Source organism: Medicago sativa, chromosome 8 (assembly GCF_051527215.1).
Source record: "Medicago sativa cultivar Bolivia chromosome 8, Bolivia_mono, whole genome shotgun sequence".
Lineage (NCBI taxonomy): Eukaryota > Viridiplantae > Streptophyta > Magnoliopsida > Fabales > Fabaceae > Medicago > Medicago sativa.
In genome coordinates this window covers 94,553,044-94,567,013 of record NC_140756.1, presented here as the reverse complement: position 1 = coordinate 94,567,013, position 13,970 = coordinate 94,553,044, and the positions used below count along the sequence as shown (strand labels likewise).

Sequence of the window (13,970 nt, the reverse complement as noted above, 5' to 3'; positions counted from 1 at the left end):
AATATCACTACTCAAAGTGAAGACGTGACATCTGATGACATCTGACTGTGCAAAAGTGAAAACGTGACATGCTGACTGGGATTTGATTGTGTATAATTGATGACATTGCACAATGAGTTGGTTTTTTTATTCTTTTCCATTTATTTTTTTTCCATGTGTCTTTTTTATTAATTATGAGTATTTAAAAAAAACAATTGCATATTAAATCAAGTAAAAAATATCAATCTCTTCATAATGTAGATCAAAATTCATCTGATTCATCACTTTACTATTTATCTCATTGCCTTCCTTTCACCCACATATAATAACAACAACAACACATGACCAAAACATCAATCTTTTCTCTCTTCCTCTCGATTGTTTTCTGATCTTCCTTTTATTCATCTTTTATGTTCTCTATTCCATTTTTTTCTCTGATCCCTCTCTTCCCTCCCCCCTTTCAATATTTATTTTTTAATTTCTCTTCCTTACACTTCATCATATTCATCTCCAAACTTAAACCCAGAAAAATTAATAGAAAAAAAACTCAAACAAACATCCACATTCAAATTAAGGTGTTAGGGAGTTGAAAACCAACATCAACAATCAAATTCATTCTCTTCAATCACAAAAACCCCAAATTCATGACGAAAAATTCCAAACTTTCACCACAAAAACTCAAACCTCAATCATAGACTAAAACTTCAATTTACTCCACCGTATCGCTCGTAGAAAACCCCACAATTAACATAACAAAATTGAGAGAGACCAAAAAAATGGAGAGTCCGAGAGTGGGGGGAAAAGAGGGATTGTTGGAAAATGATTTTTTAAACATTGTTGGGGTTGTTATAGCGATAAGATGGACAATGATTTACAATAGAAGATAACAATGCTTCTGACAGTGGTCATATAACCCAAATTGTCATATCTGAAGAATATTAAGAGGTGATTTTGTAGAGGGGAAGGAACATAACATGATGATGGTCGTGGGACGGTGAAGATATGGGTTTATCTTAGGTTTTTTTTTTTTGAGAAGATGAAGATAAAGAGTGTAACTTGATTCTAGATTTGGCGATTTTTATTGAATTGTAATTAACTGTTAAAGAATTGTATTGTTGATGATTGAAGATTATTTGTCAAAGAATTGTGTTGCATTTTTTCATGAATTTTTAGAATTGTGGCGTGAAGGTTTGAATGTTTGGGTTTGTGAAGAAGGCGCCTTCTAGGGTGGGAGAGCTTAATAGGTCTCCCACCGTGAGTGAGTGAAAAAGCAGCAAGTGCATCGTACACCCTCCCACACCTTATCAATTTCTGTTCTCTCTCTCCTTTCTAACTCCTTCAACTTCTCTCCCTGTTTTTTTCTCCAGCAACACATGGAAATGTTTTCCGAACAGAGTTCTCAACATAACCATTTTATATCAATTACTGCATTATTTTTCTAGAATTTTTCTAGTTCTTATGTTTCAGCAAAAAATCTTTTAACTTTTTCACTGTTGGAATAAGAAACGGTTCTTCAAGAGAACCATGGATCTAAACTTCAGATGGATACCCATTATATATATTATCAAATAGGCAAAATTGTTTCTTCAAGAGAAGTATGAATCTGAACTTTACTGGAAAGTACCAGTAGGGTAATTTGACAATAAGTTTCAAATTCAATTGAAATGTTCAAAGAAATTTCCATAGTTAGAATAAGAAATGTTTAAAATTCAATTAAACAACTTCAATTGATGAATGAGCAATAAAGGGCTACGATGATAATGGCGACAAAGATGTTTTTGGATTTGTTTCTTAGCTGATAGCATAATGATTCTTTCCACAAATCTTCAACAGTGCCTTTATGGAAGATGATTATTTCTACAAGGGTGGATTTGGACAAGGAAGAACCAAGAGGAGAGAGAATAGAGAACGTGAGATGAAATAAAATGTATTTAGTGTTGTTAGAGTGTGATAGTAATCATGAGCTTTCACTATCCAACAACTGAAAATAAATATTTTTACTCTCCCACGGTGAGAGACTTATCAAGCTCTCCCACCCTAGCCTTGGCCTGTGAAGTAAACAAGAAGATGAAGAGAAATGAATGTTATGAGTTTGTGAAAAAGTTTAATGAAATTTGATTTTAATTTTTTTAATAATGGCCTCTAAATTCATTATACACGTGTAAACAAAAAAATTGAAAAAAATAATAATTTACAGAATTTGCGTGTCATGTCATCACATTTACACATTGAGATGTCATTAGGATTTAAAATCAAAGAATCTTCTAATGGCGATGGGGATCCCAAAAAAAAAATTACAAGGGGGTAAATCAAAACTCCCTCAAACAGGGGGAAAATATTATTTAACCCTAAAAGATATGTTGTTCAAAAATAAATGATCTTTTTCCCTAAAAATAAAAAATAAACAATCCTTTTTAATTTGCAATGCAACATTAATTTTTTTTTCCTCTGACAATGCTCCCTAATTAATATTATTTTCACCACTTCCAATTTAATATCTCCTAAGGCTTGGTACAACCTAAGTTTGATTCATGTGTGTAACAAGTCTTGATTGATTCATGTGCGTAACAAGTCTTGACCAGTATTTAAATATCTTTTTACCGAACTCTGGATCACTAGGGTCCATTTGCCTCATGAATCATAGTGTTAACACAAAAATAAAAATAAAAGGTAGACACATTTATTCTACTCATCTAAAGATAGACGGACAACCCATAAATGAGTGACAACCTACGAGTGCACAAAAAATAATAATAAATAAAATAGATCCTTTAATGATGTGGAATGAAAGAAACATTATCCACTTATACGAAAATGAGGAAGGGAACAAACCAGATAATTGTGGTTAATGAGTTTCGCAAATGGACGAATGGTTCGAGAGAACCGAGTTCAATTCCTAAATGAAACAATTTTTGATCATGTTATACTTGCTTCACGACCGAACTCCAGATTAATAAGAAGAATCAAATGGTTGACATTTTTTCACAAAGGTAGCTTCTCTCCCCGTTAACTAATTAACCCTTATTTTCCATCCTCTTTTATTTATTTATTATTAAATTAATCATACCAGTAATAAGTATGAGAATGTGCGCATTCTTCGGTTGTTACTATGTGCATCTTCCAAACAATTCTTTCTCTGTCTTTTTAATGACGATATATCATTATTAATTTGTGAGGTAATTATCTTTGTTAGCTGATAGATGATTGATAATAATAATTGTGATAAGATAGGAGGCAAAATATGGAAATGGAAGACGATGGAAGGGACGTGGAACATATGGGTAAGGAGGAAGATAGAATAATAATATCATCAAGATCTTCATCTGGTGGGTTGACGTTGAGAGAGCCTCTCCTTGTGAAGAATAATAACAGGCTCAATACTACCTCCCAGGTCGCCATTGTTGGAGCCAATGTTTGTCCAATTGAAAGTCTCGACTACGAGTATGTATTGATAATGACATATGATCATCGCTTCTGTTTCAATTTTTCATTCATTAATTAACTTAACCTTCATGTAGGATTGTTGAGAATGATCTATTCAAGCAAGACTGGAGGCTTGGAGCAAAAGCCGAGATTGTGCAGTATGCCATCCTCAAATGGACTTTTGCACTTCTTATTGGTTTAGGCACAGGTCTTGTTGCCTTCTTCAATAACATTGGTGTTGAGAATATTGCTGGTTTCAAGCTTCTCCTCACCAACCATCTCATGCTTAACCACAAGTATATATGCATACATGCACCATTCTATCGTGTTATTGTTTCCTTCGTTTTTTTTTTTTATTAATAATAATAATTAAATCAACATTACGTTAATGGAATAACTGCGCTGTCATTTTTACTGCAGAACAGGTATCATCAGGCCTTTGCACTGTATGCTGGTTGTAACATGGTTTTAGCCATCGCTGCAGCAGCCCTATGCGCCTATGTCGCCCCTGCAGCAGCAGGATCTGGCATACCCGAGGTCAAGGCATATCTTAATGGCGTTGATGCTCCTTCTATATTGGCTCCACCTACTCTCTTTGTAAAGGTTAGTTTATTGGTTAATTAACTACTCGGTGCAATATTATATGTGGGGGTTGTGCCATCCCTTTTACTTCCTGTTACAAATGCATATCCTTAAATGACATTTATTATAGTTTTTAACGTGGAAAAATGGCTTGAGTTTTTCAGATTTTTGGCTCAATTTTCGGGGTTGCAGCTGGTTTTGTTGTGGGTAAGGAAGGACCTATGGTGCATACCGGTGCTTGCATAGGAAATCTACTTGGACAAGGTGGTTCCAAAAAATATGGACTGACCTGGAAAGGGTTCAGAGATTTTAAAAATGACAGAGATCGAAGGGATTTGATCACATGTGGTGCGGCTGCTGGTGTTGCTGGTGCCTTCCGTGCCCCAGTCGGTGGTGTCCTCTTTGCACTTGAAGAAGCAGCTTCTTGGTCCCCTTTCTTTCTCTATTATCTTGCACTTCCATAGTTGTTACTTAGATTGCAATTCATATGTGACAACAAACAGCAATATCATCATGACTATTCCAATAAGTATCTACTCATGTCTTGTATACATATGATAACTAGTATTATATGACTAACTGTTTCGCCTCTACTTGGACAGTCTAGATAAAATATTATAATTGTGAACATTTACTACATCAATGAAACTAACTTTTGGGGGGAAAAAAATTTCATAAATAAAATACAATGTCTAAAGGGTTTATGTTTGTCATTCCCTTTAAGCATATATATAATATTAGACTACTTCACAAACAATCCATGGAAAATCATGTAGCATCAATTTATGTCTTGTTATGTTTCTGAGACTGCATATATGATTTGCAGGTGGAGAAGTGCTCTTATGTGGAGAACATTTTTTACTACAGCTGTAGTAGCTGTGGTGCTGAGAGGTTTTATGGAATATTGCAAGGGGGGAACCTGCGGTCTTTTTGGGGAAGGAGGTTTGATAATGTTTGATGTTAATTCAGTAAAGCCTGCATACAGCATACCTGATCTACTAGTAGTTATATTTCTTGGAGTTATTGGAGGTCTCTTGGGAAGCCTTTATAATTATCTTGTGGATAAGGTCCTTCGCACTTACAACATCATTAATGAGTATGCCATTCCCCCTCCGCCCCATTTCGAAATTATTTTTTTTTATTGTAGCATTCCCGGTGTGAATGATTATTTATATTTATTGCAGGAAAGGCCCTATATTTAAAATAATACTTGTGATGATTATATCATTTTTGACCTCTTGTTGTTCATTTGGGGTTCCATGGCTATCAAAGTGCATCCCTTGTCCTCCTAATGTGGGGGATCAGTGCCCAACCATAGGGCATTCTGGACACTACAAGAATTTCCAGTGTCCTCCTAATCACTACAATGACCTCGCTTCTCTCTTTTTTACTACCAACGATGATGCTATCCGCAACCTCTTTATTGCTGGCTCTCACAAAAGATTCCAGCTCTCCAGTCTCTTGATATTCTTTGTGGCAATATACTTCCTTGGAATCATCACTTATGGCATCGCAATTCCCTCAGGGTTGTTTATTCCAGTGATACTAGCAGGGGCTTCATATGGGCGTGTTGCTGGAAGTCTGTTAAGTCCATTTACAGTTCTGGATGTGGGTTTGTTTGCACTCTTGGGAGCTGCATCCTTCCTTGGTGGCACAATGAGAATGACCGTCTCTCTGTGTGTCATACTTCTTGAACTTACTAACAACCTTCTCATGCTACCATTGGTCATGTTGGTTCTCCTCATCTCAAAGTCTGTGGCAGATTGTTTTAACAAAGGTGTTTATGATCAAATAGTGGAAATGAAGGGGTTGCCTTATTTGGAAGTGCATGCAGAACCGTACATGAGGCATTTAGTTGCGGGTGATGTTGTTTCTGGTCCATTGTTTACATTCTCTGGTATTGAAAAAGTGGGGAATATTGTGCACACTTTAAAGGTGACGCGACATAATGGGTTTCCTGTGATTGACGAGCCTCCATTCTCAGAAGCTCCAGAGTTATGCGGGTTGGTTTTGAGGTCTCATTTGCTTGTAATTCTTAAACATAAGGCATTTACGACGAGGCCAAATGAGAGGTCCTTGATTATGAACAAGCTGAGGGCACATGACTTTGGAAAGCCAGGTTCGGGGAAAGGGATAAGACTGGATGATTTAGAGATATCAGAGGAAGAGATGGAAATGTATGTTGATATGCATCCTATTACGAACAAGTCATCGTATACAGTTGTGGAAACAATGTCTCTAGCTAAAACAGCAGTTCTTTTCCGTGAGCTTGGCCTCAGGCATTTGTTGGTGGTGCCAAAGACATCCGGAGTAAGAAACAATATACTATTACAATCTTGAATAAACATATCCATCCATGCATACATACATACATTTAAGTATACATTTCCTGACTTTGCAATCATTAATTATTATTATCCTTGTTTGTTGGTTGGGAGTGAGTATTAATTAACAATTACTAATATTTGTGGTTGTTATGCAGAGACCTCCAATTGTGGGGATCTTGACAAGGCACGACTTCATGTCCGAGCATATATTGGGACTATACCCCCACTGCAACTCCCGCAAGTAAGCAGTAGCTTTGGGGACTCGCCATCAACCAACCACATACTCATCTATAGTCTATAATACAAAGTACAAAAAACATGTTATATCTCTACAATACTAAATTATCTTTACTAGAAAGAACCACCTTGTTGTTCTATGATATGTGATGTGATGATGTGCCACAATATATACCTCAAATTGGAAGCACCTCATATTAATTTTCATATATTTTGTTTGGTTTCGTCTCTTCTTATTTTAGTTAGATTTATCTTTCATCTAGAATGTGAACTTGAATCTTTCGTCAACTTGTTATAAATATTTCTTCCTTAGTATAAATAATTTATATGCCTATAATAAAAAAAATAACATGAGGACTAATTAATGTAGTACAATGTATATGTATATTTAATCGAAGAATTAAACGTAGTATGGTACATATTTGAGGGGGAGGGTGTAATTCTTCAAAGAGATACGAAAATGTAATTTTGGTGGTCTAGGACGAACCTACAATTTAGGTCTTAAATAATGAGTATATAAAAAAAATTAAATTTTTGAAGTGTGAAAATAATTAGCTTGAAGAGGATAACTTTTACTTCAAGCAGTCTCTTTTGAACGTCTTGGTGTTTTCCTTATATATTAGAACATCTATCATACCATTGACCCCTCACATCATCAGCATCTAAATAAAAGACTTGCTCTCAAAAAAAAAAAAAAAAACTAAATAAAAGACTTGCATACTTTCAACAATGGTTATGTATAAAATGGACTAGTAAAAATATTGGTTCATCATGGACCACTTATTTTCCACCGTTAGATTGGATTATCTATCAAACCTTACCATGATCCACTCATATCAAATCTCACCCCAACTCCATCATTGAACCCTCTCATCTCTCTTGCTTCGTCTCCTGGTTTCCTTTCTCTTTTTCAGATTTAGTTGTATGCAAGAAAGTTATACTCATTTTCTCATTTTTCCCCTAAACCCAATGGGTGGTCGTTCATGGTGGTTGGGAACATCAGTGGTTCGCCGTTAAGGGCGGTTCTCCTTTCTCCTTTTCAGATTTTGTAGATTTTAACTTTTGAAGTGTTGTTGTAGCTTCTCACCTTTGTAGAAATATTGTCAAAGGAATAACAAGTGAATTGTTGCATAAAAAAGAATTAGGAATAAATATGGTTGTTATTATGGAATTGAAATTAAACCGATCGAAATTCATATGAAAAGTTTTCTAGTTTGGTTGAACCAATGATTACTACGGTTTGAATTATGGGTTTGAGATAGATCACCACTCATGTTGTTCACTAAGTTTTTTTTTTCTTTCCAAAATTGAAGAGATGTGAATGGTTTTGACACCCACAAGGAAGAGAGAGATGAGAGAGAACGCAGGAGGAAATTTTAGAGGAAATAAATGAAATGATCAGATGTGTGTGGAGTATAATCATTTGTTTTTGATGGCTCACATCTAGGGTACAATCATTTGTCAAAAAAATAATAATCTAGGGTACAATCAAGGATTACAGAAAAATATTTTACAACTTTGTATTGTTTTCCTTCTCCTTTTTCTTTGCCATGTTGCTACTTGTTGTTGCAAGTTAGGATTTTTTTTTTGGAAATGTTGACTAGTGCCCCGGGGCACTGATTAAGGACCTCAAATGGTAATTTTTTTTATAGAAGTTTGTGTAATCAATGTATTGAAAATTGAAAACTTTGACATTTTTAAAGAATAATTTCTTAATTTAGCATGTTATTAAGAAAACCATTGTGCAAGAAAAGGGATATGCTTACTTATTTAATTTTGTGCAAGAAAACCATTGTCTATGATGTAAAATGAAATATTTTCAAAAGAAAAAGATTCGATGTTATTATTACTATAATTTTTAATGAAGTGAAATATGAATTATGTTTGTTATGAGTCAATGTGATATCCTAAATTTTGTGGAAGAATTCCTATATCATTAGAGAAGTTTTTATTTGACATTTTCCGCTGCGAATCAAACTCTAATTTTAATTAAATAATAGTAATAATCATTTTTGGGATTTAGGGTGTCACATTAGTGGTATCAGAGCAGGTCTGTCCAATCGAGGGGTGCAGTGTCACTAAGGTGTCAGTTTTATCTGTCATATTTGTTTTATTTTATTTGATCATTTTGCTCTTGACATACAATTTATTAAGATGTTACATTGGCATTGATTTAGTCTTCATGTGCTCTTTGAGTTACTTTTTTTATGATTATCTCAGTTTGTCCTTTAGCCCAGTGACTAGCGAGTCTTGTTTCTTTATTTTTGCTTTTATTTCCACTCAAAGATTGTGTTTTGACTGACTAAGTGAATTGTGATAATGTATTTTTGTATTGATCCATGTTTCTGCTTTCTTGCTGACTTGTTGCATAGTTGAATGATAAGTGCTAGCTCTTCTTGCCTCGTTCATGTGAGGCTACTGTGATAAAATTGCAATTAATTAGTCCCTTAGAGTTATCTTTTTCATTTTAATTTTAAGTTGTAGTAAATTAATGTTTTAGTCAACTCCTCAGATCATTAAAGAACTGCAAGTAAAGAACAGCAAATAGTAAAAAAAATTTAGTTTCATTTTCCTTCCATTGTGTTGTCATTGAAGACTAAGAAACTAATACGAGTATGTCCAAAAAAAAATCTAAGGTAGTCCAAATAGATCGTGTGGATCTTGTGTCAGTCGTGTGTATTCTGCTTATCTGTGTCCATTGTACTTCTCGTGTGTACTATGTTAAGTTTTCTATGATTTGCGTATTTTGTTTTGTTACTAGATTAGTACCGAGTTTAGCTCTCCCTTGAGTGTATTTTATGTCATAGTTACTATCTGACCCTGTGTAATTTAACTTACACCATTCTTGTTGCTTTGGAGATTTTTTTCTTTTCTTTTTAGTCTATAAAATTTCTCAGGATGATGATTTGAACTTGATTAATTGATGGACCTACCTGATAATTAAAGTAAGGGCATGATATGTATGTGTTAACGTAATGTTATTGTGCAACAAATATGCTTGTGCGAACTTCATGTCTTGGTGACCCGTGAATTGATTATTATTGTACTTATGTGATCTCTATAAGAGTAGGTACTCAATTCTTTGTAATGGTATCTCCTCTATATATATGAGTATGTTGGGTGTTAAAAAAAATAAAAATAAATAAATAATGACATTTTCCTTCAAAGAAAAAAAAAACGATATTTGGTTCCTCTTTCCATTATCAACATACTCTTCGTCCTTTTGTGTAGAACCTTCCAACTGGAACATCTATATTTTTGAATAACTGGAACATCTATATTGTTTTTCCCCCTCCTAAACTTGTTTATTTTGAATATTTTAGTTTCTTAAATTGGTATTTGATCACCTCCTATTTTGAGAAGAAATTGGTTATAATGTTTAGAATTAAAAAAAAAAAAATGCTGCTTGAACTACTGTACTTGACTTTGTGCTAGCCATGTTCAAAAGGTAATAATGATTTTGTTTTTATTGTGTGATATTTTCTTGTTTGATCCTTGTGCTGCCATGAATATACATACAATGCACGTTACATGTGTTAAAATGAAATAACATTTTATTTTTGTCAAATATATTTGTTCGAAAAATAAAATAAAAATTAGTGTGAGTATCAATCAATTTTATCTTATGAGTGTCTATCTTAATTAAGGTGTAAATATGTATTGTTCTCTCTCCATAATTTAGTATTAGGAGTCTATGTGTCACGATTTACTTCAATGTAGAAAGTGAGTTATTGGTGTTGGTTCTTTATTTGTTGAAATTCATAATTTATATTTGGGTTATAGCCTATGTTGTTATGAGTGGAACTATGACGGGTTGATAATTCTTATTTTCATTTACTTGTTTGCTATTGTCATGATTTTATTTTTTTTTTGAGCTTGGTGTTGGGGCTTTATGGTTGATTTATTTTGAAGTTCTTCTTTTCGTTGATGGGAGTCTTTGGGGAAAAACTAGTTTTGATATTTTGTTATATTATTGTGAGGCTTATGGTGAGTTGGTGTTTGAAATAATTTATAGTTTAAGATATATAAGAAATAATTATATTCATTTTTTCTTGTGTTCTGAATTTCGAGGACGAAATTCTTTTAAGGGGGGTAGAGTTGTAACACCCTAAATTTTTCATAATATATATTCTATATGTTCATTCTCTATTTATTATTTTAAGCGGTTTTAATTTGACATGTATGATGCTTATTATTGGGACATCGTGTGAATTAATAAGAATTGTGTGCATATTTTATTTTAACTATTTTTAACTATCATTTTATTTAATTATTTATTTTATAAATAATTATCTTGGTGTCTTAGTAGTATTTTGATTATTTTTCCTTATATGCGTAGTTGCTATGATGTGATAATGTTATACGTATTTATTTGATTTATAAATAATATAAAATGTTATATTTTATTTATAGATTTATTATTTTAATCATTTAAAAAAAAAGATAGTAGTGTACTATGAGTATTTTTGGGGATAATATTAGTTATGAGTGAGTAAAATAAAAGTTTATACCATTAGTGGGTGAAGAGAATAAATGAATGGGTGTATATAGTCGAGTGGACGTAATTAGTAGAAGAGAAGATATGAACCAATCAGTGTTAGAGTTGATTGGTCATTATACAATGTATTTAGGTTAAGAGAGACTTAAAAACCCTAACCTAGCAGTGAGAAGAAAATTGAAAGTAAATTAGCGTCGTTACCGCGTGAGAACCGAGAAGACGAATTGGTAAACATAGAGGAGAGAAACTATCACGGGATATACTAGTGAAACGTTAGTATAGCACTGAGAGGAAAAAGGCATCACGCAATTTCTATGTTTCATAGGGTAAGTAATTCACATTCTTCCTAAGATTCCATTAAGCTATAAAGATATAAATATGGTGAATGTTTTCAGCTAGTAATGCTTTTTTTTTAAAGATTTAATGGTAGTTGACGGCAATATCTTTTTGTGGCTATGACTATGTTTGATTTTAGGTTTCCTTCAAAATAAAGTACTTGTCCTATATATTTGACCTATTTGTATTTTAATTAAAAAAAAATGTATCGATTAAATTATAGGTTATGCAATTGATGAAATAGGCATGAAACCAATTAAAGTTGCTTTGACTAAATCTATATCAGTCTGTACGTAATATTCGTATTATAAAATAGGCTTTAGAGTTTAGACCATAATATCAATGATAAATAAAATGAATTATTTTGTATTGATTTGTGTTTATTTTATTTGTAATTGATGAAGATGAGACGCATATCAACCGGTTGTTCGAGTTCATTGTCACCGTTGAGTCCTATTTATTCTCTTGAGTATTGTGAAAGCTTCAATCCAGGTATGGGGTGAGAGAGAAGAGTTCGAGATCATGAGTGTAAATTAATTGAGATGAACGGGAAAGCCGTATTTCCCAAAGTTCATTCGGGGCTCACCGCGACGGTTGTAGCCCTTTGAGAGAATAATTAATTAATGTGCAAATTTAGATGTGGGAGGTTAAAAGAAGAATTAGAAACATTATTAAGGTGTTGCTTGATTTAAATTATGTGAATATGTGGTACTTGAAGTCATGGATAAATTTGTGGGTGCTTATGCTTGAATTGCTGCAACTATTTAGATTGATGACTTATTTAATGATTGATATAGATGTGATGTTATGTATTTGAATGTAATTATTGGTATACTACATGTATATGATAACTATTGGAATATGATTATGTGTGATTTAAAGATGTGATATTCAATGATGTGCTTCTAAATGGTCATGTGTGAATGATATGTATTTTGCTAAATGTCTTTTTGATATTCTTAAATGTTGATTGATTATCATTTGATACTGTTATATTATGATGTTGATATGCTATGAATTAATATGTGCTGTTTAATGATGTTGATCATTTAAAAGTTTGAAGTTGCATGAGTCGGTCTAAGTTGCAAGAATTAAGAAGTTGTCCATGATTATGGAATTGTATAAGATGTTCACGTTGTTGTCTAAGTTGTAAGAAGATTGAGTCCATTGCATACTCATTAAAGTTGGGGGCTTTAGGCCCGGCAGCCTTTGTGCTCATTAAAGTTGGGGGCTTTAGGCCCGGCAGCCTTTGTGCTCATTAAAGTTGGGGGCTTTAGGCCCGGCAGCCTTTGTGCTCATTAAAGTTGGGGGCTTTAGGCCCGGCAGCCTTAGTGCTCACATGTCGAGAGCCTAATTACGCTCATTTACGTTGCTGAATGGTACCACATGCATTTGCATATCAAGAAGTTTCACGATGATTTAAGTTGTTAAGTTGTTAAGAGTGCATTGTCAAGTTGAGTCGTGTTGTCGAGTCAAGTTGTTAAGTTGTGATGTTTTAACGAATTACTTTGTGATGTCTATTAATGTAATTGTGTGAGACGATGAAGGTGATTAATGTTGATGTTCTTATGAAGATGGTTATTGGTGGCTACATGTGTTGTGACTAGTTGGAATTGAATTGTGACAATGTGTTTGTGAAGCTTTTTTTTTTGGTTCTTAAGTTGTAATGATATTTTCTACTAATATAGATTGAGATGATATAATATATTCTTCAAGGTTCTGAATATTATGTTTGTGATGTGAAACGACTTTGACTTAATTGCTTACGTGTTCTTCTCTTTTTTTTTTTTATACTATTACATGTTCTCGGAACTCACCCCTTCGTTGTTTGTGTTTGCTGGCTTGGCCCTGCGGTTGCAAAACCGTAGTTATATAGGTTATGAGTCTTGGAGTCAAGTGCATGCCTTTCGTGAGGACTTGTCTTGTGTCGTCGGTTATTTTGGGGAAAAGCACCGCTCTGATAGTGACACGGGAAAAGGGATATGCTTACTTATTTAATTTTGTGCAAGAAAACCATTGTCTATGATGTAAAATGAAATATTTTCAAAAGAAAAAGATTCGATGTTATTATTACTATAATTTTTAATGAAGTGAAATATGAATTATGTTTGTTATGAGTCAATGTGATATCCTAAATTTTGTGGAAGAATTCCTATATCATTAGAGAAGTTTTTATTTGACATTTTCCGCTGCGAATCAAACTCTAATTTTAATTAAATAATAGTAATAATCATTTTTGGGATTTAGGGTGTCACATTAGTGGTATCAGAGCAGGTCTGTCCAATCGAGGGGTGCAGTGTCACTAAGGTGTCAGTTTTATCTGTCATATTTGTTTTATTTTATTTGATCATTTTGCTCTTGACATACAATTTATTAAGATGTTACATTGGCATTGATTTAGTCTTCATGTGCTCTTTGAGTTACTTTTTTTATGATTATCTCAGTTTGTCCTTTAGCCCAGTGACTAGCGAGTCTTGTTTCTTTATTTTTGCTTTTATTTCCACTCAAAGATTGTGTTTTGACTGACTAAGTGAATTGTGATAATGTATTTTTGTATTGATCCATGTTTCTGCTTTCTTGCTGACTTG

At 33.4% G+C, this 13,970-nt stretch overlaps 1 protein-coding gene and 1 long non-coding RNA gene across 3 annotated transcripts; both read left to right on the top strand.

Moving 5' to 3' along the window:
* The first annotated feature begins 3,123 nt into the window (after positions 1-3,123).
* On the top strand, positions 3,124-6,772 carry LOC146903624 (chloride channel protein CLC-c-like). 2 transcript variants are annotated; one of them, XM_085738384.1, is made up of 7 exons: positions 3,124-3,420; positions 3,498-3,698; positions 3,828-4,005; positions 4,149-4,411; positions 4,811-5,080; positions 5,169-6,294; positions 6,467-6,772. In XM_085738384.1, exons 1-7 carry the CDS (start codon positions 3,221-3,223, stop codon positions 6,554-6,556), a joined length of 2,328 nt encoding a protein of 775 aa, XP_085594510.1. In that variant the 5' UTR covers positions 3,124-3,220; the 3' UTR covers positions 6,557-6,772. The 2 variants fall into 2 exon arrangements, with proteins under 2 accessions (XP_085594510.1, XP_085594511.1); XM_085738385.1 differs by lacking the exon at positions 3,124-3,420 and having other exon boundaries at positions 3,583-3,698; positions 3,823-4,005.
* Positions 6,773-11,753: 4,981 nt separating this feature from the next.
* Positions 11,754-13,504, top strand: LOC146903623 (uncharacterized). Its single transcript, XR_015021933.1, has 2 exons — positions 11,754-11,874; positions 13,251-13,504. It is a non-coding gene; the product is annotated as an uncharacterized LOC146903623 (long non-coding RNA).
* Positions 13,505-13,970: the final 466 nt, after the last annotated feature.

Bases quoted from the DNA above. Each gene is read 5' to 3' on its own strand.
- LOC146903624 (XM_085738384.1), top strand. From the start codon at position 3,221: ATGGAAATGGAAGACGATGGAAGGGACGTGGAACATATGGGTAAGGAG. The intron at 3,421-3,497 runs GTATGTATTGAT...ACCTTCATGTAG, and splicing joins ATTGAAAGTCTCGACTACGA to GATTGTTGAGAATGATCTAT. The intron at 5,081-5,168 runs GTATGCCATTCC...TATTTATTGCAG, and splicing joins ACTTACAACATCATTAATGA to GAAAGGCCCTATATTTAAAA.